At 41.5% G+C, this 23,029-nt stretch overlaps 7 protein-coding genes across 14 annotated transcripts; 6 read left to right on the top strand and 1 right to left on the bottom strand.

Annotated features, from left to right (window-relative positions):
• The first annotated feature begins 22 nt into the window (after positions 1 to 22).
• LOC104758180 (dol-P-Man:Man(7)GlcNAc(2)-PP-Dol alpha-1,6-mannosyltransferase) lies at positions 23 to 3,980 on the top strand. 6 transcript variants are annotated; one of them, XM_087497230.1, is made up of 20 exons: positions 23 to 179; positions 251 to 336; positions 414 to 455; positions 554 to 599; positions 684 to 770; positions 853 to 908; positions 1,056 to 1,173; positions 1,304 to 1,362; positions 1,451 to 1,522; positions 1,639 to 1,702; positions 1,809 to 1,912; positions 2,100 to 2,171; positions 2,266 to 2,352; positions 2,443 to 2,510; positions 2,618 to 2,686; positions 2,764 to 2,846; positions 3,056 to 3,155; positions 3,390 to 3,455; positions 3,548 to 3,641; positions 3,726 to 3,980. In XM_087497230.1, the coding sequence occupies exons 1-20, from the start codon at positions 131 to 133 to the stop codon at positions 3,804 to 3,806; spliced, it is 1,503 nt and encodes a 500-aa protein (XP_087353356.1). In that variant the 5' UTR covers positions 23 to 130; the 3' UTR covers positions 3,807 to 3,980. The 6 variants fall into 6 exon arrangements, 3 of the variants coding, with proteins under 3 accessions (XP_087353356.1, XP_087353357.1, XP_087353351.1); XR_015587685.1 differs by having other exon boundaries at positions 73 to 179; positions 2,769 to 2,846; XR_015587682.1 differs by having other exon boundaries at positions 73 to 179; positions 1,041 to 1,173; positions 2,769 to 2,846.
• LOC104758190 (pentatricopeptide repeat-containing protein At1g02150) lies at positions 3,753 to 5,824 on the top strand. Its single transcript, XM_010481019.3, has 3 exons — positions 3,753 to 3,873; positions 4,003 to 4,425; positions 4,524 to 5,824. The coding sequence occupies exons 1-3, from the start codon at positions 3,853 to 3,855 to the stop codon at positions 5,733 to 5,735; spliced, it is 1,656 nt and encodes a 551-aa protein (XP_010479321.2). The 5' UTR covers positions 3,753 to 3,852; the 3' UTR covers positions 5,736 to 5,824.
• A 150-nt stretch (positions 5,825 to 5,974) lies between these two features.
• Positions 5,975 to 6,869, top strand: LOC104758171 (cytochrome c oxidase-assembly factor COX23, mitochondrial-like). 2 transcript variants are annotated; one of them, XM_019242488.2, is made up of 3 exons: positions 5,975 to 6,142; positions 6,458 to 6,534; positions 6,605 to 6,869. In XM_019242488.2, exons 1-3 carry the CDS (start codon positions 6,052 to 6,054, stop codon positions 6,650 to 6,652), a joined length of 216 nt encoding a protein of 71 aa, XP_019098033.1. In that variant the 5' UTR covers positions 5,975 to 6,051; the 3' UTR covers positions 6,653 to 6,869. The 2 variants fall into 2 exon arrangements, with proteins under 2 accessions (XP_019098033.1, XP_010479299.1); XM_010480997.3 differs by having other exon boundaries at positions 6,458 to 6,869.
• LOC104758153 (metacaspase-1-like) lies at positions 6,863 to 8,988 on the top strand. Its single transcript, XM_087497238.1, has 5 exons — positions 6,863 to 7,670; positions 7,868 to 8,198; positions 8,300 to 8,420; positions 8,504 to 8,725; positions 8,803 to 8,988. The coding sequence occupies exons 1-5, from the start codon at positions 7,289 to 7,291 to the stop codon at positions 8,860 to 8,862; spliced, it is 1,116 nt and encodes a 371-aa protein (XP_087353364.1). The 5' UTR covers positions 6,863 to 7,288; the 3' UTR covers positions 8,863 to 8,988.
• LOC104773765 (uncharacterized) lies at positions 8,950 to 10,089 on the bottom strand. Its single transcript, XM_010498415.3, has 2 exons — positions 9,780 to 10,089; positions 8,950 to 9,640 (listed from the first exon to the last, which is right to left on the bottom strand). The coding sequence occupies exons 1-2, from the start codon at positions 9,856 to 9,858 to the stop codon at positions 9,045 to 9,047; spliced, it is 675 nt and encodes a 224-aa protein (XP_010496717.2). The 5' UTR covers positions 9,859 to 10,089; the 3' UTR covers positions 8,950 to 9,044.
• A 119-nt stretch (positions 10,090 to 10,208) lies between these two features.
• LOC104773764 (protein CER1-like 1) lies at positions 10,209 to 13,260 on the top strand. Of its 2 annotated transcripts, none has more exons than XM_087497218.1 (7): positions 10,209 to 11,053; positions 11,141 to 11,360; positions 11,444 to 11,833; positions 12,043 to 12,150; positions 12,238 to 12,438; positions 12,516 to 12,788; positions 12,911 to 13,260. In XM_087497218.1, the coding sequence occupies exons 2-7, from the start codon at positions 11,346 to 11,348 to the stop codon at positions 13,088 to 13,090; spliced, it is 1,167 nt and encodes a 388-aa protein (XP_087353344.1). In that variant the 5' UTR covers positions 10,209 to 11,053; positions 11,141 to 11,345; the 3' UTR covers positions 13,091 to 13,260. The 2 variants fall into 2 exon arrangements, with proteins under 2 accessions (XP_087353344.1, XP_087353336.1); XM_087497210.1 differs by having other exon boundaries at positions 10,445 to 11,053; positions 11,141 to 11,364.
• A 581-nt stretch (positions 13,261 to 13,841) lies between these two features.
• LOC104773763 (very-long-chain aldehyde decarbonylase CER1) lies at positions 13,842 to 22,756 on the top strand. Its single transcript, XM_010498411.3, has 10 exons — positions 13,842 to 14,221; positions 14,335 to 14,558; positions 14,650 to 14,882; positions 15,018 to 15,237; positions 20,848 to 21,223; positions 21,370 to 21,477; positions 21,562 to 21,762; positions 21,877 to 21,984; positions 22,092 to 22,265; positions 22,350 to 22,756. Exons 1-10 carry the CDS (start codon positions 14,162 to 14,164, stop codon positions 22,521 to 22,523), a joined length of 1,878 nt encoding a protein of 625 aa, XP_010496713.2. The 5' UTR covers positions 13,842 to 14,161; the 3' UTR covers positions 22,524 to 22,756.
• Positions 22,757 to 23,029: the final 273 nt, after the last annotated feature.

The raw sequence follows: 23,029 nt of genomic DNA, 5'->3' as shown, positions 1-23,029 counted from the left end.
ATTTAAAAGAAAAGTAAGGCCCATTTTTCTTTTTCCCTCTTGTTTCCCATCGGAAAGCTCCTTGTTATTCATCATATACAGTAGTAGTAGTAGTCCCAGGGGCTGCCTGATTTGGATATTCCCCACCCCGATGATGCCGACGGATTCGAGAATGGCCAAGAGGTTTCTTCAATCCTATGGTAATTTTCGTACATGCTCGCCAGATGATCTCTTTCCTTTTTGTTTCTGAATTTTTGCTATTTAAGAGCAGGATATGATTTGATCCTGGGATCTGTTGCTGCAATTTATGTGATATTGGCACCATATACTAAGGTGGAAGAGTGCTTCAACGTACAGGTAATAGAGTTTTCTATTGATTTAATGTTTTTTTTTTTTTTAGAGTCTCACTCTTTCGCCGATTCGCTTGCCTCTAGTCAATGCACGACATTCTCTACCATCGCCACCATTTGGACTCTGTCAGTGACCTCTCTCTCTCTCTCTACTTCTCCTGGAGCCTTACAGCATTTTTTTTTATAACTCCAGACTGATCTAGATTTTTTTACTTCCGTCTCAGTATGACCATTTAGAGTTCCCCGGTGTTGTCCCTCGAACTTTTATTGGTAAGGGCTGTTGAATTTACCCCCTCACTCATCAATTTAGTGTTGTTCTACTGGATGCTTTATTTTTTCTTATTTTTCTTGCAGGAGCCTTCATAGTCTCTCTTTTTGCATCACCCCTTGTATCAGTTATCAGCTGGCTAGGTTTCCCCAAGTTTTATAGCCTTGTTGCAGGTTTCTCTCTCTGTTTCTCCCTTTCTTTCCCCGCTAAACCACTGTCCTCCTTTCAATTCACATCATCATAATTGACTTACAGCTCGTTTGGTGTTGGGCTGCATCATATTGTCCACACTTAGATTTTTCCGGATTCAGGTATGATATTTCTTTGCTCTCTTTCTTGTTTCCATGCTGCACTTCCTTATTTTAATCTTTTTCCCTTCCCGTGTCTTTGGAATTGTGATCTCTTTCATGCATCTTGTTGCCTACTTGTCTGACGACTGAAAGCTACTTCTTTCACAGATAAGAAATAAGTTTGGACATCAAGTTGAAACTTTCTTTGTACTTCTCACCACTTTTCAGTTTCACTTTCTTTTCTACTGCACTCGTCCTCTACCTAATATTCTTGCTTTGGGATTAGGTAATTTGCTTCTATTCATCTGACTCTACTTAGTAATCGTCCTTCAGATGTCCTCGCACTCTTTCCCATGGCCCATCTAGCCTAGGCCTTATTAGGTGTTGCTAATGTTTTGAATTCTGGATCCTTGCAGTTAATCTGGCATATGGTGATTGGTTAAAGGAAAACTTTTACTCAGCTTTGAGTTTCCTGGTATGTATGATATTCGTGGTAACATATCTTCCAGATCATAAGATCCAAAACTATGGGTTTTCTGACGTGTCTTTTATCTGGTAATCAGATTTGTGCCACTGTAATCTTCAGATGTGATATGATGTTACTGCTTGGGCCTATTGGTCTTGAACTTTTACTGGTGAGTTGGTCATGATCATTGAATAGTTTAAGTACTGAGCTTCTGTATATGTGTGATTGGCTGTGGAATTTTTTTGTTTCCATCTGATGCGGCTGCTTTACGTCTATCAATGACAGACCAGATCGATCTCCTTCTGGAAAGCACTTAAGTATTGTGTTCGAACCACTCTGTTGGCTGTAGGTTGGTTAGAGTACCTCGTTATTTTGTAATCTATTTGCTTTTTCCCTTCAGACACTAGTTCCCGAGTCAGTTTTTTTTTGTGGTCATTGAATATTCCTTACCACAGGTCTTACCATCTTGGTCGACTCTATCATGTGGAAAAAGTTTGTCTGGCCAGAATTCGATGTTTTCTGGTTTAACTCCATTTTAAACCGGAGCTCTGACTGGGGTGTATCCTTCAAAATTTGTTTTCTCAATTTATTTATTTTGTATGATACATAGTTCTTTTGCAGTTTTTTTCACTGCCTGAATAAAGGATTGCCTTTTTTTACAATGATAACCATTTGGAATTTCCATACAATAGTGTAATTGCAAGTGTAATTCTTTGTTGTTCCTTGAAAATTAGTTGCTTGACCAGACACATTCTGTACATTGGTACTTCACCTCGGCACTCCCACGTTCTTTACTATTAGCTTATCCACTTTCATTGGTAAATTCGAGGCCTCCTAACATCTGTCATATTGTCTTGTTCCTTTCTAGTTAGGATCTCTACAAATTTTCTCATTTGTTTTCTTCTTATGCAGCTTGGTGCTTTAGCTGACAGGAGGCTTCCATTCTTTGTTCTTCCAGTTTTATCCTTCGTTATACTATACTCTAAACTTCCACACAAGGTAATCAGATGGATTAATTGTCTCAGTAGCCATCAAGGTGTCTTAACCATTTTCTGACATAGGCGTATCTTTCTTTCTTGATATCTGCAGGAACTCCGGTTTATCATTAGTTCAGTGCCAATGTTCAACTTGTCTGCTGCAGTTGCTGCTAGCAGAATGTATGAGTTTTATCAGATGTTTGCTAGCTAAGCTTTTAATCATAGCTAAGACGTCTGTTTATTCAGTATCTTAAGAGCTCTTAATATAATCCGATTTCATGTTACAGCTACAATAACAGGAAGAAAACTATTTGGAAACTGGTGAACATTGTTATGTTAGCGTTTTTTGCAATCAGGTAGAAATAATAAGCAATTATCTTTGCTGAGTAGAGAAGGAAAGGGATTTGCTAGTCAATTTAATCTTGTTCTATAGTGCAGGGTGCACGGTTGTAACGTTCATGGCATCTTACTACAATTATCCTAGCGGCTATGCTTTGAAGCGCTTGCATCAAATAAGTGAGTGACTTATTCTGTGTATGGGGGTTTCTTGTTATTTTAGCAGCATTTGACCAGCGCAAACAAGAAAAATATGCTAGTCGGTATTTGTTTGACTCACGTGCCACATAAGACTCATAAATCATTTAAGTTTTGTGGTGTAGATCTACCTCTGGTTGACAAATTCCTACAGTATGATTAATTTACCTGGTGCCTTCCATGCTTCTCAGGCCATCCTGTAAATGTAGCTGGAGAAGAGTGGGTTCACATAGACACTTATGGTGCTATGAATGGAATATCTCGCTTTTGTGAAGATGCTTTGCCGTGGAGGTATGGTTGATTCTTCTTTCTATGTATGTTAGCTGTACTAGCCTGTTTTAGGGCTCGTAAAAGTAAAGGAAATGTCAGTATACATAGGAAAAAGAGTTACCACTGAGAAGCACCTATTTGGGCGAGATGAAGAAGGAATAATTCTCCATCACCTTTGAATATGAAGAATAGAAGAGGGTATCTGTTTAGCTATTTAGGAGGCGATAAAATGTTTTATTTTATGGTGCAATGCAGATACTCAAAAGAAGAAGAGATAGTAGTGGAGGAGTTGCAAAACCGAAATTTCACGTATCTGGTGAAGTGAGTATATCATCATATAGTAGAAAGCAGTTCATAGTAAAAAGAGATACCACTGGTGGTCAATATGTAATCTGTTGTCATGCTTTGTGCAGCGAGCACACCTCTGTAGATGGATACAAGTGCTTGTTTTATGAAGAAGGGTTTGAGAGACTTGAACTGCGGCGAGGTTTCCCTCCCATTGTCCTGGTAAAAATTGGTGGGAGTAGGGATAGTATTTCATCAAAATAAGAGCATGGAATGTAATGTTGAGGTGAAAATGTTGAATTGCAGGTAAAAAGGCCCAAAGTATACGTGCATCAAGATATGAAGAAGAAGGAAGATCATTTGCATAAGAAATGGCCTGGATGTTAGCAATACAACAAATAGAGACAATGGTTCTCCTTAGAGAGCACATGATATGCACTCAGTCATTAGCTATGTATTAGATTGAAACCCTCTGATTTGTCAGTAGTATGGTCGGCCTTTGGGCCTTGCTTGATTGAATTGAAATTGATTGATGGTCCATTAATTTGTTTTACCAGTTTACCCCTCTCGTCTTTTCGTTTAGGAAAAAAAAAACATTTGCGCTTCTTCGACTTATCCGAAACCTAACGAGAGAGAGAGAGAGAGAGAGAGGATGCTGCTTCAGGCGGTCCAAAACCGCAATGTTCCACTGGCTTCCTCCGCCTCGTATTCCGGTCTCCCTCGCTGCAGATCTCCTGCCATCTCCGTAGCTCTGTCGAAGAAGACGGCAGCAATCGTGTGTTCCATCTCCCAGGTTTATGGATACGGCACGGTGGATTACGAGAGAAGGCCGATTATCCAGTGGAATGCCATCTACAAGAAGATATCTCTGATGGAGAAGCCGGAGCTCGGCGCTGGTTCCGTCTTGAATCAGTGGGAGAAAGGAGGCCGCAAGCTTACCAAGTGGGAGCTCTGTCGGGTCGTCAAGGAGCTTCGCAAATACAAGCGTCCCAACCAAGCTCTTGAGGTCCCAACCAAGCTCTGTCGCGTAACTCTTTTTTGCTCTATCTTTATTTTTGAATCTCCTTTTAACCGGGGGGTCCCTACTTGATCGTATTCGTATAGGTGTACGACTGGATGAACAACAGAGGCGAAAGGTTTCGATTGTCTGCAAGTGATGCTGCAATCCAGCTTGACCTAATCGGAAAAGTGCGTGGCATTTCAGACGCCGAAGAGTTCTTCCTCACGCTCCCTGAGAACTTCAAGGACCGGAGAGTTTATGGTTCCCTCCTCAATGCCTATGTGAGGGCCAAGTCTAGAGAAAAAGCTGAATCCCTGCTCAGCACCATGAGGGAGAAAGGATACGCCCTGCACCCGCTTCCCTTCAACGTCATGATGACTCTCTACATGAACCTTAGGGAGTTCGACAAAGTCGACGCCATGGTCTTCGAGATGAAGCAGAAAGATATACGTCTCGACATTTACTCCTACAACATCTGGCTCTCTTCCTGCGGCTCCCTAGGATCTGTTGAGAAAATGGAACTAGTGTACCAGCAGATGAAATCAGATGTTGCTATTAATCCCAACTGGACCACTTTTAGCACTATGGCCACCATGTACATTAAGATGGGCGAAACTGAGAAAGCCGAAGATGCACTGAGGAAGGTTGAAGCAAGGATTACTGGTCGTAATCGCATTCCATATCACTACCTCTTGAGTTTGTACGGCAGCGTTGGTAACAAGAAAGAGCTGTACCGGGTCTGGCACGTCTACAAATCTGTTGCCCCGAGCGTTCCCAATTTGGGTTACCATGCTTTGGTCTCGTCGCTGGTGAGAATGGGAGATATTGAAGGGGCCGAGAAGGTATACGAGGAATGGCTTCCAGTCAAGTCTTCTTATGACCCCAGGATACCAAATCTTCTCATGAATGCGTATGTCAAAAACGACCAACTAGAGAAAGCTGAGGGGTTGTTCGACCACATGGTTGAAATGGGAGGAAAACCGAGTTCAAGTACGTGGGAGATCCTAGCTGATGGTCATACCAGAAAGAGGTGTATTCCAGAGGCTTTGACTTGTCTGAGAAAAGCTTTTTCTGCTGAAGGGTCCAGCAATTGGAGGCCTAAGGTGTTGATGCTGTCGGGCTTCTTTAAGCTCTGTGAAGAGGAATCGGCTGTTACTAGTAAAGAGGCCGTTTTGGAATTGTTGAGGCAGTCCGGGCATCTTCAAGACAAATCATACCAAGCTCTTATTGATGTGGTGGACGAAAACAACAGTGAAAACGATTCCCATGACCATGAGAGTGACGTGCTTCTAACGCAGCTACAAGATGATTTGTAATCAAATATAGTCACCTAGATCTTGCTTTAAAAGACGAATCTTTTTGTAACCGGAATCAACTGCCTAGTGAAACATGAATGTTCGTAAGAGCTGTGTGTGTGTCCCTCTGCCTCCTAAACTACTACCAATAATAATTCATTTTGTGTTTAAAAAAGCACAGACGAAACTAGCGTGCACTTCTATTTTGGGCCAGACATAAAGGCCCGCTGATGAACCTATAGGCAGCCTGAGTGCCTCTAAGGCCCATTTTGAACGAGGGTATCTTCTTCACGCACGGAACTCGTTGAGAGAGAGAGAGAGAGACGGTGATCGGGAAATGACGACGAAAGAGGCGGGTGCGTCGTACCCTAGCGCGGCTCGGATATCTGATTCTCCATGTTATCTTCAGTACTCTGCGTCTCTCAAATGTGAGTCACGCTTCCATGTTCCCCTCCCATTAATCTCTTATTAGTTTCGAGGAATTGTTGTTCTGCTTCTGTCAAAGTTTTACAAGTATCTCATAACCCTTACCGTTGATTAGATCTCAATATATCCACTTCAAGGTGATAATTAATTTACTCATCTGTTCTGTTGTGGCTTAAATCCCATTTTGTTAGAGTTCGGATCTAATAAGATATTGATTTCGTCGGTTTTGTTGATTCCTGATTGTTTATTCGTTTTCGTTTTTGTTTGTTACTTATGCCTTAGCTCTTGACCAATTTCGTTCATGATCGAACTCTCAGGTCTTGAAGAATTTGGATCCGACAAGAGTAAATGCCAGGATCATTTTGATGTGTATAAAGAATGCAAGAAGAAAGAGGTTGTTGTAAATTCACATTATGCCTTATTCTGTTTCCGAATTCTCTGCTTACCTATGTTTTGTTTCTCAGAGGGAAGCTCGATTGGAACGCAATAAGACACGTTCGTTGTTCTCTTGAATGTTGATCCTGATGGAAATGCCAATGATGTCTTCGAACATCATCATCATCATCATCTAGTCGTAGCATCCTGTTATTTCATTTTGCAATAATACCTCTGAGAAGTGGTAGTTTTTGTTTCACTTGTTGTTCGTAAATTGTATGGTCTAAATAAATCAGTCTCACATTGGAGATGGAAAGTGTTTGTTAATATATATTAATGTTCTTTTACTCCCCATTGGTGATGGTCATGGATATGTTAAACTTTGAGAGAAAGTTTGATTTCAAGTCGTTTGAGCTTCTCCTTCTTGAATTAGAAGAGAGGGAGGACTCCAGTAAATCATATATCATCATCTACTTACGTACTCTCCCGGCCGTTTCCATATATGTTGTCACTTTGAATGAAAAAGCTCTTCAACTCTTTTTTGTTTTTTCCATTCCAATAAAACCAGTGTTTAGTACTATATGGGACTACTACATTGGGCTTAAAACTGTTAAATGGGCTTTCGTGAAGCCTTAATCGCCTTTGACGTTTCCTTACGTCTACGTGCCGCCTCCTTTGATTGACTGTGTCATCTTCCTCACGCGCTCTCTCTCTCATATGATTTGGTTTGGTGATCGGATTCTTCTTCACCTGATTGATTCCTTCTGAGAATAATGTTCCCGCCACCTCCTTCAAGCATCTACGCTCATCCGATGCTGGTGAATTGCTCCGGTTGTCGGACGCCTCTCCAGCTCCCATCCGGCGCCCGATCTATACGCTGCGCTCTCTGCCAGGCTGTTACTCATATCGCCGACCCTCGCACCGCCCCTCCTCCTCAACCATCTTCCTCCGCCTCTCCTCCGCCACCTCACCAGATCCACGCGCCTCTCGGTCAGCTGCCTCACCCCCATGGCAGGAAGAGGGCTGTGATCTGTGGTATTTCGTACCGTTTCTCTCGCCACGAGCTCAAAGGCTGCATCAACGACGCTAAGTGCATGCGACACCTTCTCATTAACAAGTTCAAATTCTCCCCAGATTCAATTCTCATGCTCACCGGTACAGTATTCGTAACTTGGAAACTTGAATTTTTGAATCTGATAAAAACACTTACCATTTCACTTATCAGAATTCCCTGAACCACCAGTGTGGTGAATTGTTCTTCTCATACTGAGTTTTGATTGATTCTTGCAAGTTGAATTCCATAATAGATAATTGTGGTTCCATCATTCTCATGGATATATAAATTGTTGCAGAGGAAGAAACTGATCCATATCGTATCCCGACTAAGCAAAACATGAGGATGGCATTGTATTGGCTCGTACAGGGATGCACAGCAGGCGACTCACTTGTCTTTCACTACTCGGGTCATGGTTCGCGTCAAAGAAACTACAACGGTGATGAAGTTGATGGCTATGATGAAACACTCTGTCCCCTTGATTTTGAAACTCAGGGGATGATTGTAGATGATGAGATCAACGCTACCATTGTGCGTCCTCTTCCCCATGGTGCCAAACTCCATTCAATTATCGATGCTTGCCATAGTGGCACCGTCCTGGATTTACCCTTCCTATGCAGAATGAACAGGTTAGTCCTCTCCTCAGTTGCTGCTGCTAAATGTTAAGTTGCTTACCTTTCCTACTGCTTGTTATATATTGAACAGACATCCATATTCGTTATTGAAACAGAGCTGGGCAGTATGTGTGGGAGGATCATCGCCCTAGGTCAGGTTTGTGGAAAGGAACAGCTGGTGGGGAAGCCATATCGATCAGTGGATGTGATGATGATCAGACTTCGGCAGACACATCAGTAAGTCGAACGAATCTAGTCATACGCCTTCCAAAATTGTAGTTGCTTCTTCCACTCATGATTGAAACATATTATATGTATAGGCGCTGTCAAAGATCACGTCTACAGGTGCTATGACATTCTGTTTTATTCAAGCGATAGAACGCAGCACACAAGGCACAACCTATGGAAGCATTCTGAATTCGATGCGCACCACAATAAGGAATACAGGGAATGATGGTGGTGGTATTGGTGGTAGTGGAGTTGTTACGACTGTGCTAAGCATGCTTCTGACAGGGGGAAGTGCAATTGGGGGATTAAGACAGGTACAATCCTTTCTTACTCTATTGTGTTGATACAGGTTGGTAATTTTTCTTAAATCTATTTTGATCTGTTTTGACAGGAGCCTCAGCTAACTGCTTGTCAACCATTCGATGTCTATGCAAAGCCTTTCATTCTCTAGTAAAGACAACTCACTTTTTATGTATAGCGAGTGCGATTAAATTCCGTCCATTTAACCAGTTGTTACTATTTTCTTCTTTCCAAAGAATAAAGGAAAACATTGACTTGGTGCTTCATTAACACAAAATGTGCCATCTATTCTTTAGTCCTTCCAAACAACAAGCAATGGTTTGCCTTTGAGAATCAACTCGTAAGGTGTTGCTTAAATAGACAGGAGGAAGACAAGAGAATTCCCAGAAAGCTGTTGAGAAGGCGCATGCAAATCATGTGTGCATTGCTACAAGGAAAAGCACTTCCGCTGTAGCAGCCTCTTCTTTGTTTGATGCCCCGGCCGTTATCTTCCAGAGCAAAGGAGGAGTTTGTCCCACCTTCGCTAAAGAGAAGGCACCAAAAGAAGTTACCTTTATGCAACCTAGCCACTCCCACTCCAACCTCGGTATGCGACCTATTTCTAAGCAGCGACAAGGTTTTGTTATCTCTAAAGAGAATGTCTGAGAAAGCGACTTCTGGTGCTACATACTTAGAGCTGCAGCCGAGGATATGGCCTGTTATGGCTCCAAACGTGGGAAGTTCTACACCACAATTTGGGGCAAAAACCTGAGTGAAGTCGTCTTTAGGGGGTTCGCAGCCGAGAGTGTTGTTGACATTGCAATTCCCCTCGCAGAACTCAACATACTGGAGGGCCATGCAACCAAGGCCAGGATTCTCATTTAGGTTGGTGAGTTTTGGGGATGTTCTGTTCCGGTTCAAGATGCTCACCATTTCATGAGCTGGATTTCCTGCAACCATTCTAACACTTAGTCCCGTCTAAGAGTTGTAAGCGAAATCATAGAAAGGCTGACCAAATGCTGAACGAGAAATCCAACTCCAGATTCGCATATGTAGTGACTTTACATATTGAAAAAGAAAAGAAGATACCGTGAAATTTGGAGCTAGCTAGCTCTGAGAGTGAGAGAAACAGTAAAATCGACTTCAGAAGGCTAACTTTGTTCTTCATCTCGCGGATTTCAGGAGAAAAAAAAAAAGAAAAAGGAACGAAATTATTATTGTTTTTGATACCAAAAAAAGTTATTATTGTTTTCGAAAAGGTAGATGAGCTTGATGGAGATGGGGGAGATGGAGATGGAGGAGATGGAGATGGAGCTTCCTTTGTGATATTATTTCTTTTGGTGGAGAAAAAGAAGAAAAAAAAACGGCATTGGGCTTCGATGTTGGGCTCCAACCAATGTAATTGAATGAAGAAAGAAGGAAAGTACGTGACTTGAATTTCATTTACTTCATTAAATGGGCGGCGTTGGGGGCCGTTGGAGGTAGGCCAATAACATTGATGTCTGAAAAGAGAGAGGTGAAGCCAAATTTTGGCAAGTCATACTCTTTAATAATCATCAATCAATGCGCCCATTGGCTCCTCTCCTTACGTACTTGAACTTTGAAGTTTGAGGTTTCTTCCTTTTCTTAAAATAAATATTGCTGCAACATTTCTAATGTGGTAAAGCGGGCCCTATCACCATGTGCTTCTTCGCAGTATCCCACATGGACATGGTGGTAATGCCTCTATATTTCTATATTTATGTCACATTCTAAACAAGAACTGCACTTCACAAGTATCTCCAAAACCGCATTTCCTCCAACATCTACTTCTTCAACAGCAGACTAGCTCAAGTACCTTTGGATGGCGTCAAAGCCCGGAGCTCTGACGGAGTGGCCATGGAGTCCCCTTGGTAGCTTCAAGTACCTCTTGGTGGCCCCGTTTGTGATGGCGAGCATGCACTCGTACGTGACTGTTGCGGATGAGGATCATAAAGACTTCAGCAGACTGATGATAGTCGTGTTGATGCTGTGGCGAATAGTTCACAGCCAGATATGGATCAGTGTGTCGCGCCAGAGGACGGCTAAGGGAACGACGAAGATCGTGGACAAGCCCATTGAGTTTGAGCAAGTGGACCGAGAGCGCACTTGGGATGACCAAATCATCTTCAACACTCTCCTCATGTATCTCGCCAACATCAAGCTCCCAGGCGCCTCCCATCTTCCTCTCTGGAGACTAGACGGAGCCCTCCTCATGGCTCTGCTTCACGCTGGTCCTGTCGAGTTCCTCTACTACTGGTTCCACAGAGCTTTACACCACCACTTCCTCTACTCTCGCTACCATTCTCACCACCACTCCTCTATTGTCACCGAGCCCATCACGTGTACGTACCTTCATCCACCGTTTTCTATCTTCCATTAATTTCTATAATATAGATACATCCATATATATCTTAAATCAAACTTGGCAGCTGTGGTGCACCCCTTCGCCGAGCACATCGCCTACTCACTACTCTTTGCCATACCCATGGTAACAGCGTCCCTGTGTGGGGTCCTCTCCATTGTTTCCATCATTGGATACATGACATACATTGACTTCATGAACAACATGGGACACTGCAACTTCGAACTTTTCCCTAAGCGTCTCTTTCACATCTTCCCTCCCCTCAAGTTCCTATGCTACACCCCCTCGTACGTCCTTTGTAAAGCACTACTATTTATTTAGATTTTGAATGTATGCATGCGTATATAACATGGCATCAAATACGTTGAAGTACCACTCGCTCCACCACACGCAGTTCCGGACCAACTACTCTCTGTTCATGCCGATATACGACTACATCTACGGGACGACTGATAAGTTGAGCGAGTCACTATACGAGAGGTCCCTGGAGAGAGAGGAGGACTCACCCGACGTCATCTACCTCACTCACCTCACCACACACGACTCCATCTACCAAATGCGCCTTGGCTTCCCTTCCCTCTCCTCTTTCCCCTTGTGGAATCGTTCCCCATGGTATCTCACATGCTTCATGTGGCCCTTCACTCTCCTATGCTCATTTGTTCTCACCTCCGCTCTCTCCTCGCGCACCTTGGTCTTTGAGCGAAACCGTCTCCGTCACCTCACCCTTCACTCTCACCTCCTTCCCAAGTTTTCCTTTCACGTAAGCATTTTACTCTCTCTCTCTTGACACAAACGTACGGGTTTATTTTTAATGTTAGACTTCACTACTATTTTTTCAAACAAACAACAACACATGCGTGCGTAATTTTTTGTAATTTGAACAAACAAATATTTTCTCGTGGGTATACCTTTTGTAATTTTCATCTAAAGTTGACTACTAATTTTGCCTCATAAAACATGCGGTCGTAGTATAAATCACAGCGCCACCATGAGTCCATCAACAATTTAATAGAGGGAGCTATCCTTGAAGCAGATGCAAAGGGTGTAAAAGTAATGAGTCTTGGCCTCATGAACAATGTAAGTTTATTTACTTCAAAGCTATCATATATATATGAATATTGAATAACTATTGGATAAGTAACTAATTAACACATGATTAATGAGCGGGCGGAGCTAAACGGGTATGGAGAGATGTACGTGCAAAAGTATCCAAAGTTGAAGATAAGACTAGTGGATGGAAGCAGCATGGCAGCTGCGGTGGTGGTCAACAATATTCCTAAGGAAACGACAGAGATTGTCTTTAGAGGAAATCTCACAAAGGTTGCGTCGGCCGTTGTCTTTGCTCTATGCCAAAAGGGCGTCAAGGTGTATAAATATAAGAACTGGAATGTACTCATCTTCTCAAGCCAAACAAAAACTAACGTGGTAATGTGTACGTATAGGTGGTATTGTTACGCAAAGAGGAACACATCAAACTCATCAAATCTGGGGTCGTCAAGAATCTGGTATTGTCTACAAACAAAAGTTATTACTCCCCAACGGTGTGGTTGGTGGGGGATGGAATAGAGAAAGAAGAGCAGATGAAGGCAAAAGAAGGAACCCTCTTTGTCCCCTTTTCACACTTTCCTCCGAAGAAACTCCGCAAGGACTGTTTCTACCACTCCACTCCAGCTATGCGTGTTCCCAAGTCTGCCCAAAACATCGACTCCTGTGAGGTACATATTTGAATATGTATAGATATATTTATATATATATATATATATATATATATATCTGTTACTTTTATATTAAAATTGATAGATGTATGCATAGTGTAATGAATAAATTGTTGTTGTAGAACTGGCTTGGGAGGAGGGTGATGAGTGCGTGGAAAATAGGAGGTATAGTGCATGGACTTGAGGGTTGGGAGGAGCATGACTGCGGCAACACTTGCAACTTCTTCCGTCTCCACACCATCTGGGAAGCTGCTCTTCGCCATGATTTCCAACCTCTGATTCTCCCACCATCTCATCTATGAGCTTTTCATATTCTTATATATATATCCCCTGCCTTGATTTATCTACTTCTCTTCCGAAACTAAGCTTTGTTTTCATATTACATAACTAATTAAGCTTTTCTTTTTTGGTTATTTATCATGTATTTCTATAGACTAAATAAAGTACTAGCTAGCTGCATCTTAATTTTTAATTATGCTTGCTGCCACGTGCTTTACTACATTTATATTATAAGATATGGGCAAATAATTACATCGATTGATATACTCAATTAGTGAAAATTTGAAAACTATAAATAATTTTTTTTAGAAACAGTGATTTGATTAAGTAATGCCTGTGTGCAATATCTGGGTGCATCATCAAATCAAAGTAGTTGCAAAAACTTGACGAGGTTTTACTTAAATGGTCTTTACCTATGCATGGTCCGCTCGCTACCTAATTAAGAAGGGGTAGGGTATACGTATACATATATAATTTGTGGCGTGAGAGATGGAGTTACTAAAAAAGAACGTACAAGTACTATTCAAAGCTCGATTAAGAGGTTGCGCCTTCTTGGTCTTAGCCTCTTGTAGATATTTTCACTTTACTCCCATTTAATGTTGGAGCGCAACAGATACTAGCTGGCGCCTAGCGCTTCAACGTGCATGATTTTGATTGGCTAGTAGTTGCCAAGCAATAAGCATCAATACCTAACACATGCCCAACTTGGTTAGTAGTATTTTTTCATGGGGACATATATACCCGTATACTTTTCAATTATTACCGTACATAAATATAAGAAGCCATCAATTAAGCGGTGCATTTCAAAGCCATGGATTTGATCAGATCATGGATGAAGGTGGGAGGGGGTAATTAGCTGAGTGTCATAAATATGTATCCATGTGGAGAGCATCGAACGGGAGTAGTACATGTTTGATCTTAGCTGGCCCCATCACAAGGAATTGGACTGGTGGGAAGATAGGGGTGGTTTCGTCATTATCAGTCTAACAATAAAGGACTTTGCTACCTTTATTTCTATATAATGTGTACCTTGGCTGACAAGAGTTGGAGAGACACAGTGACTCACACATACCCATATTACATTCGACGGTATAATGGCCACAAAACCAGGAGTCCTCACCGATTGGCCTTGGACACCCCTCGGGAGCTTCAAGGTGCACTTTGTGGTCTTTTCTATATAATATTTTACTAAGAAACACTATGACGCGTGCTTATGATTGAAATTTGTTGCTGATATATGTTTTTTGACGTGGAAACAATACAAAAGTACATAGTAGTAGCACCATGGGTGGTCCATAGCACATACAGGTTTGTGACAGATGATCCGGAGAAGAGGGATATCGGGTACTCCCTCGTATTCCCCTTCTTGCTCTTCAGAATTCTGCACAACCAGGTTTGGATCTCTCTGTCCCGTTACTATACGTCCAAGGGAAAGAGGCGCATCGTCGACAAGGGCATCGACTTCAATCAAGTCGATAGGGAAACCAATTGGTGCGTTTTATTAATTTGTATCTTCCTTCCTACCATGCGAGCTAAGCGTGTATTCCACAAATTAATTCCGGATATATCATTACATGCACAGGGATGACCAAATACTGTTCAACGGAGTGCTGTTTTATACAGGCATCTGCCTGTTGCCGGAGGCCAAGCAACTTCCTTGGTGGAGGACCGACGGAGTGTTGATGGCGGCGCTGCTTCACGCTGGACCGGTGGAGTTCCTCTATTATTGGCTCCACAAAGCTCTCCACCACCACTATCTTTACTCCCGCTACCATTCCCACCACCACTCATCTATCGTCACTGAACCCATCACTTGTAACTCTTGTTTATAACCTTGATCTCTATGCCGCATATATTTTGGAATGTTGTTTAACATACGTAAAATATATAGTTTAATTAACGTCCTTAATTAGTAGCTATATATAATGGGATTATCATAAATATATGCAGCGGTGATACATCCGTTTGCCGAGCACATAGCGTACTTCATGCTCTTCGCGATACCACTACTTACGACGTTGCTAACGAAAACGGCGTCCATAGCCTCGTTTGCGGGATACGTAATCTACATAGACGTTATGAATAACATGGGACACTGCAATTTCGAGCTCATCCCCAAGCGTCTTTTCCACCTCTTTCCTCCCCTCAAGTTCCTCTGTTACACTCCCTCGTAAGTCATTTACATCTCTTAATTATGTTTCATAATTCAAATATATTTATGTATATACATCTTATAAAGAGAGTAGGAGGGGAAAGAGAGAAAGATATATATATATATATATATATATAATTAAATAAGTACCATACTTTTGGAAAACAATTTGACATATAATTAAGCACTAACCAGAAACCATTTTTGATATCTGATACAAATAGTTAATTCTCGATTATGGCCGTAACAGAATCTAAGCAAACGATAAAACATACGAATACTATGGTTTATATGCTATTATAATCGACTTCATACACATTCTCCTTTCCTGTAACGGTGACGTGATATTGTTTGCATTCTTAATTAATATGATCGTCAACTACCGAATCCCTGGACCACAAAAAGAAACTATTTAAAATTATCTATATCGCTCAACACATACTCGGCAGTCGGCACACACTCCAATTCCCACAACTTTACTTATTAATAGTTTCTCTAACCAATCATCCTTTGAGATATGACAAGAAACCTAAGAGGTTGTAAAGAAGATTTCTTTATCTTATTCATCGTGCCTCAAACGGCTTATATACACGTTATACAAATAACCTAGGTTACAGTCATAAACCGAACTAAACAAGTACATACGGAGGCCCATCGGGCCTAATATCCCCTCTCAAGATGGAGTGTGCAGGTCACAAACACCCATCTTGACAAGAAAAGCGTCAAATTCTTTCTTCCCCAAAGCTTTAGTCATAATATCGGCAAGTTGAATGGTGGTGTCGACATGCACCGGAGTAATAACACCACGCAAAATCTCGTCCCATATAAAATGGCAGTCATTCTCAATATGCTTCGTGCGAGCATGATAAACGGGATTCTTAGCCAAGCAAATCGCAGAAAGACTGTCAGAATAAAGAACCGTTGAAGCAGAACAATCGATACCAAGGGCGGGCAACAATTGGCGAAGCCATAAGATTTCCGAGACCGTATCAGCCATCGCATGGTATTCAGCTTCGGCCGATGAACGAGAGACGACATTATGCTTCTTTGTCTTCCACGAGATCGGTGAACCTCCCAGTTGAATGAGCCAGCCAGTAAGAGAACGACGTGTTACAGGACAAGAACTGTAATCGGAATCACACCAAGCAGTAAGTTCCAACGATGTGTTTGCCCGAAGAAGAATACCTTGACCCGGACTGTTTTTCAAATAACACAAAACACGAAGAGCGGCAGTCCAATGTGCCTCCTTTGGCTTGCTCATAAATTGAGACAAGATATGAATCACATAGGATAATTCTGGTCGAGTAACACTAAGATAGATCAATTGTCCCACAAGGCGACGATAGCGAGTAGGGTTGTCAAAATCATTTCCTTTAGCTACAGCCAGTTTGTGATTCTGCTCCATAGGAAAACTGACCGGTTTAACACCAAGACAACCCGTCGAAGTGAGAATATCGAGCGTGTACTTGCGCTGACAAAGATAAAACCCAGTAGAATTCCTGGCCACCTCAATCCCAAGAAAATAACGAAGATGCCCAAGATTTTTCATGTGGAAACAATCGCTCAAATAGGCTTTGAATTTTTCAACGACGGCAGGCGAACTTCCGGAAACAATTAAGTCATCAACGTATACAAGTACATGAATAGATGCAACCGTGTCAGAAAATGTGAATAAAGAGTAATCAGAAATGTTCTGAACAAACCCGTATTCCTTTAAAGCAGACCCCAATTTCGCAAACCAACAGCGAGGTGCCTGTTTTAAACCATACAAAGATTTTCGGAGGCGACAAACCTGTGTCTTATCATCTGTCCGGAACCCGGGAGGAAACTGCATGTACACCTCATCATCTAGATCACCATGCAAGAAGGCATTGTGAACGTCCATTTGGTGCACTTCCCAGTTGTTAGAGACGACATGTTGTAAAAATGCCCGTAGTGTTACCATCTTAGCGACCGGTGCGAAGGTCTCATTGTAATCAATCCCCTCTTTTTGATGATTCCCATGAACAACCAATCTAGCTTTGTGACGTTCTAATGTACCATCCGAATTATATTTGAGTTTGAACACCCATTTGCAGCCCAATGCTTTCTTCCCAGGGGGAAGAGTACCAACAGTCCACGTACCACGATCTTCAAGTGCAACTATCTCATCGTGAACCGCATCTCGCCAGTTTTCATCAAGAATAGCTTCATTGTAATTTGTTGGCTCATAACATGAAGTGATAGCCAACAGAAATGTTTGATAAGGTTCGGAAAAACGGGAGCTGGAGAGAAATTCATCAATCGGATATGGTGTTGCAGAGGGATAAGGTTGATGAAGAAGAGTAGTCACATAATCCGCAAGTTTAACCAGAGGTTTCTTGGGGCGACATCCCTTACCAAGTTTTTCAGGACTCGACGGAAGAGACGGGGAAGAACTTGAAGAAGAGATGAAAACAGGGGACGTCGGTGTGAAAACAGGGGACGTCGGTGTGGAACAAGATGGTGAAGCAAACAAATCGGTAGAGATCTCATCCAAAAATGTAGCATGAGAGTCCGGAGAACCATCATCACCAGTAGTATCGAAGAGCGGAGAGTCAAGAGGAGGAGAAGGTTCTGGTGCGGAGGTGTTGTCCACAACACAAAAATCATCACCATCAGAGTCAACAACCGGTATCAATGGAGGAGGAGCTGATGGTTCGGACAATGGAGCTGGTTCAAACCCACTAGTAGTGAAAGGAAACACAGCTTCGTGAAAAATGACGTCACGAGATACCGACACAACACCAGTATCAAGATCATAGACACGCCATCCTTTCTTTGCAAATGGATAGCCTAAAAACACAGACCGCTTACTCCGTGGTGCAAACTTATCACCTCCATGTTTTTGGTTGTGAACGAAACACAAACAACCAAAAACACGCAAATGTTGCAAAGGCGGGGGACGACCATATATCAGTTCAAATGGTGTTTTTCCGTTTAGCAGCGGCGTTGGAGTTCGATTAATAAGATAACCAGCAGTGAGAGCGCAGTAGCCCCAAAATTCAATAGGTAAAGAAGCTTGAAACCGAAGTGCTCTAGCAACATTTAAAATATGACGGTGCTTCCTCTCAACACGGCCATTTTGCTGCGGTGTTCCCACACATGACGTCTCATGTACAATGCCAGTTTCAGCAAAGAAATACCGAAGACAGATAAATTCTGACCCATTATCACTGCGTATTGTGCGAACCCGAGTAGAAAATTGACGCTCAACAAGAGCTAAAAAATTTCGAAGATACGTAGGAGCCTCTGTTTTGGAAGTTAGAAGGTATATCCATACCGCACGAGAATAATCATCAACAATTGTTAAGAAAAACCGTGAACCACAAAGCGCAGAAGTTCGATAAGGACCCCAGAGGTCGCAATGAATTAATTCAAAAGCCATATGAGATTTTGTAGTGCTCAAAGGAAAAGAATCTCTAGTATGTTTTGCTTTAATACAAGTCTCACAAGAATGAGAATCAAACGTATTTTTGCTAGAAAACTCTAATAAATCCAAAACTCTAGAAGAAGGGTGTCCTAAACGATTATGCCACAATGCCGAAGACTGTAAATCTGTCCCTCGTACTGCCGCAGCAATCACAACTGCTTGAAAAAAATACAGACCATGTCTTTGTTCACCCGCACCAATCACCATCTTCGAAGTGCGTTCCTGAACCACACACAGCCGATCAGTTATCTGAAATACACAACCACTGTCACGAGTCAACTGAGATACTGAGATAAGATGACATTTGAGGTCCTCTACAAAATACACATCTTGCAAACACAGAGAAGAGCCCATCTGAACTGTTCCTTGACAAGTCGACGTAGTAAATCGACCATCAGGGAGTTTAATAAGAAATGGAGGCATATTAGAGACCGTACAAAAAAACGAGGGACCATGTCATGTGATTAGTTGCACCCGTATCAATAATCCAAGTCTCAAAAAAACACTTACCATTCAGTTTCTCCGTCGAGGTGGATTGCCTTTCTGCGAGAAGTTGAACAAGCGACTTCCATTGGTGATCATTAAGACCGGTTAAACCCACTCGATCAGCATCGGAAATAGCTGTAGTATGCAACGCTGAACCCTGAGGACGAGGAGCCACCGCATTAGCTTGTCCACCACGGGAAGTGTCAACAGAACCTCGGACACGGGATGTTTGGACGGGAGCTGAAGTGGTGAAACGACCCCCGTTTGTTCCCGAAGAAGGCTTAGTCCTTGGTTTATCCACCCACCATGGCGGATAGCCAATTTTCCGAAAACAATTATCATCAAAATGCCCAATCTTCCCACATATTTTACATGTGTGATTCCGATACTCCGTAGGAGAGGGAGACGAACGAGTTTGTGTTTGAACAGAAAAACTCACTGCATCAGATCTCTCATGATGAAACTGACTTACCAACTTAGATTCGGCCTCTTGTTGCAAAACATTATATGCCTCTTCTAAAGATGGCAAGGGAACACGAGAAAGGAGATTGGACTTGACTGTCGCATAAACGGACTCATCAAGACCCATCAACAGTTGGTGTAACTTATCTTCCTCTCTCTCCTTTAGGACGTCTTCCATTGTTTTTGCCTGCTGGTAATCACTCAGGCACTTCCACAAGCCTGAAAGTTTCCCATAGTATTCATCCAGAGACATGCCTTGTTGACGACACATCGCAAGTTCAGTCTTTAATCTTTGAACTCGCTGGCCGTTTTTCACACCATAACGCTTCTGTATATGCGTCCAAAGCTGATGTGAATCATCTAGATGAGACATCGAATCCGAGATATTCTCGGCGATGGTTAGCTTCATCCATGAGACCACCAAAGCATTATTAGCAATCCAATCTTCATAATTTTCCGAATCTTCTCCAAGGTTTGGGATAGATCCATCAGCAAAACCAAACTTCTTACGAGATGTGAGAGCTAGGCGTATGTTTGTTGCCCAAGCATCATATTTAGGACCACGCAGTAAAGGTTTCGAGATTACGATGCCAGGATTATCACTAGCAGATAAATCATATGGAGAAATTGTCTTTCTTCTGGTTTCGGTGGATGCTGGAAGAGAAGAGCTCATCGTGATAGCGGAAGATGGGGACGAAGTCATTAGGACAGAAGAGTTTTGCTACTTGAAGTATTAACAAAACTTAGGTCAATAAAAAGAGAAAAACGAAAGAGATGAGATCAAAATAGATCAAAGAAAACGAAAAACAAATAGAATTCAAGATCTTTGCTCTGATACCATGACAAGAAACCTAAGAGGTTGTAAAGAAGATTTCTTTATCTTATTCATCGTGCCTCAAACGGCTTATATACACGTTATACAAATAACCTAGGTTACAGTCATAAACCGAACTAAACAAGTACATACGGAGGCCCATCGGGCCTAATAAGATATATATATATATATATATATATATATATATATATATATATATATATATATATATATATATATATATATATATATTAGCCTTCTTGATACATTATTTAAATTAAAGGTTTGTGTCTTTTGTTTTCGGTATTAATTTAGCGCAAGGTAAGTCTAACCAAATAAAAATTTACAGTTTATAGTTGTTATAATAAATTACTTTCAATTTCAATTGTGAATTAATGGAGTATGACAATTGCAGATTCCACTCGCTGCACCACACGCAGTTCCGGACCAACTACTCCCTCTTTATGCCCTTGTATGACTACATTTACGGCACAATGGATGAAACCACAGATACATTGTACGAGAAGTCTCTAGAAAGAGGAGAAGATAAAGTGGATGTGGTGCACTTAACTCACTTAACGACGCCAGAGTCCATATACCATTTGCGCATTGGCTTGGCCTCATTTGCCTCCTACCCTTTCTCTTATAGATGGTTCATGCGCCTCTTGTGGCCTTTCACCTCACTCTCCATGATCTTCACGCTCTTCTACGCCCGCCTCTTTGTCGCTGAGAGAAATTCCTTCAAGAAACTCAACTTGCAGTCTTGGATGATACCCAGATATAATCTACAGGTCATCATCATCATCATCATCATCACCTGCAGCTTAATTGATCCTTTTCTGAATTAATTTATATGATATATATAGAGGCAGGTTAATTTACTGATGCATATATTAATGGTGATATATATATATATATATATATTATATGCATGCAGTACTTGTTAAAATGGAGGAAAGACGCGATCAACACCATGATTGAGAAAGCGATATTGGAGGCAGATAAAAAAGGAGTGAAGGTGCTTAGCCTGGGTCTCATGAACCAAGTAAAGAAACTACATATCTCTTGACTCTTTTGGTTTTAAATTGAGTAGATGCTGTAGTATTAAAGCTGTGGTGAACTGAAACAGGGGGAGGAGCTGAACAGGAATGGAGAGGTGTATATCTACAAGCATCCAGATGTGAAAGTAAGAGTGGTGGACGGCAGTAGATTAGCAGCAGCCGTTGTGATTAATAGTGTATCCAAAGCTACTAAAAACGTCGTGATAACAGGCCATCTCAGTAAGGTCGCCTACACCATAGCCTCTGCTCTCTGCCAGAGAGGCGTTCAGGTCGCTTATTTTCTTTTCCCTCCTCTGTTATGATGTCCAATAGGAAAGATAATTTACGTTGGATATCCTTTATGCTCCTCATTCATTATATTTCCATGTGTATATCATCTCCAGGTCTCCACTCTCCGCCTAGACGAGTGCGAGAAACTAAGATCATGTGTTCCACTAGAATACAGAGACCATTTGGTCTACCAAACCTCTGAAGCACTTTCATCAAACAAGGTAATATTAGCCAAAGAAGCATAATGAGAATATTCGAGAAGCATATATTAAAAATACAAAATACTGAAGAGCATATCAATCAAACTGAGTAATGGATTTGGATTAAGGTATGGCTGGTGGGAGAAGGAACAACTAGAGAAGAGCAGGAAAAAGCCACAAAAGGAACATTGTTTATACCATTCTCACAGTTCCCCCTCAAGCAGTTACGTAAAGATTGTATCTATCATACCACACCGGCCTTGATAGTTCCAAAATCTCTGGCAAATATCCACTCCTGTGAGGTAAGTATATACAAAGCTATCCGACATCCAACTAATTTCTTATAGATATAAGAGCCGTAATTAGAAGAAAAAAAACATCTGCAGAACTGGTTACCAAGAAAGGCGATGAGTGCAACTAGAGTGGCCGGCATATTGCACGCCTTAGAAGGATGGGAAATGCATGAGTGTGGCACATCTCTTCTTCCCTCCGATTTGGACCAAGTATGGGAAGCCTGTCTCAGCCACGGCTTCCACCCTCTCCTCCTTCCACATCATTAAAACTCCAACCGGACAATGAAACATTTTAGGAAAGTGAGAACGTCACACGTTGTGTGCTTCTATTTCCTTTGATCCAGCTCTTCCACAATCCATGAAATATGGAACATATATAATTTGCAAACATCGTATGATTTACGTATTTTTATGCATATCAAGCTTTTGGTGATTATGATATTGATGTACAATTAAGCTTGGTTTATTATGGTATTAATAAGAGTACTATTTCCTTTTTTTTTTTCTTTTGTCAACAAGAATAGTATTTGTTTTTCTTGATTTTTTTTTTCTTATTTGTTTGATTTAAAATCTACTGACTATAAATTAAACATCTAATAAAATCTCTAACAAATTCATCCCTAATATTCCAGCTCATCCATATAAATCTTATTATCTTTTCTACAACAACGGACAACCCGAAAAAAAATAAATAGTTTTTGATATACGAATTACGAAACATATATAATTTGCACATGAGGTTTTACCAAAAACCTCATGTAAACATATATATT

The sequence above is a fragment of the Camelina sativa genome, chromosome 3 (genome assembly GCF_030686135.1).
Source record: "Camelina sativa cultivar CO46 ecotype springtype chromosome 3, ASM3068613v1".
Lineage (NCBI taxonomy): Eukaryota > Viridiplantae > Streptophyta > Magnoliopsida > Brassicales > Brassicaceae > Camelina > Camelina sativa.
This window is presented reverse-complemented; position numbering and strand designations above follow the sequence as displayed.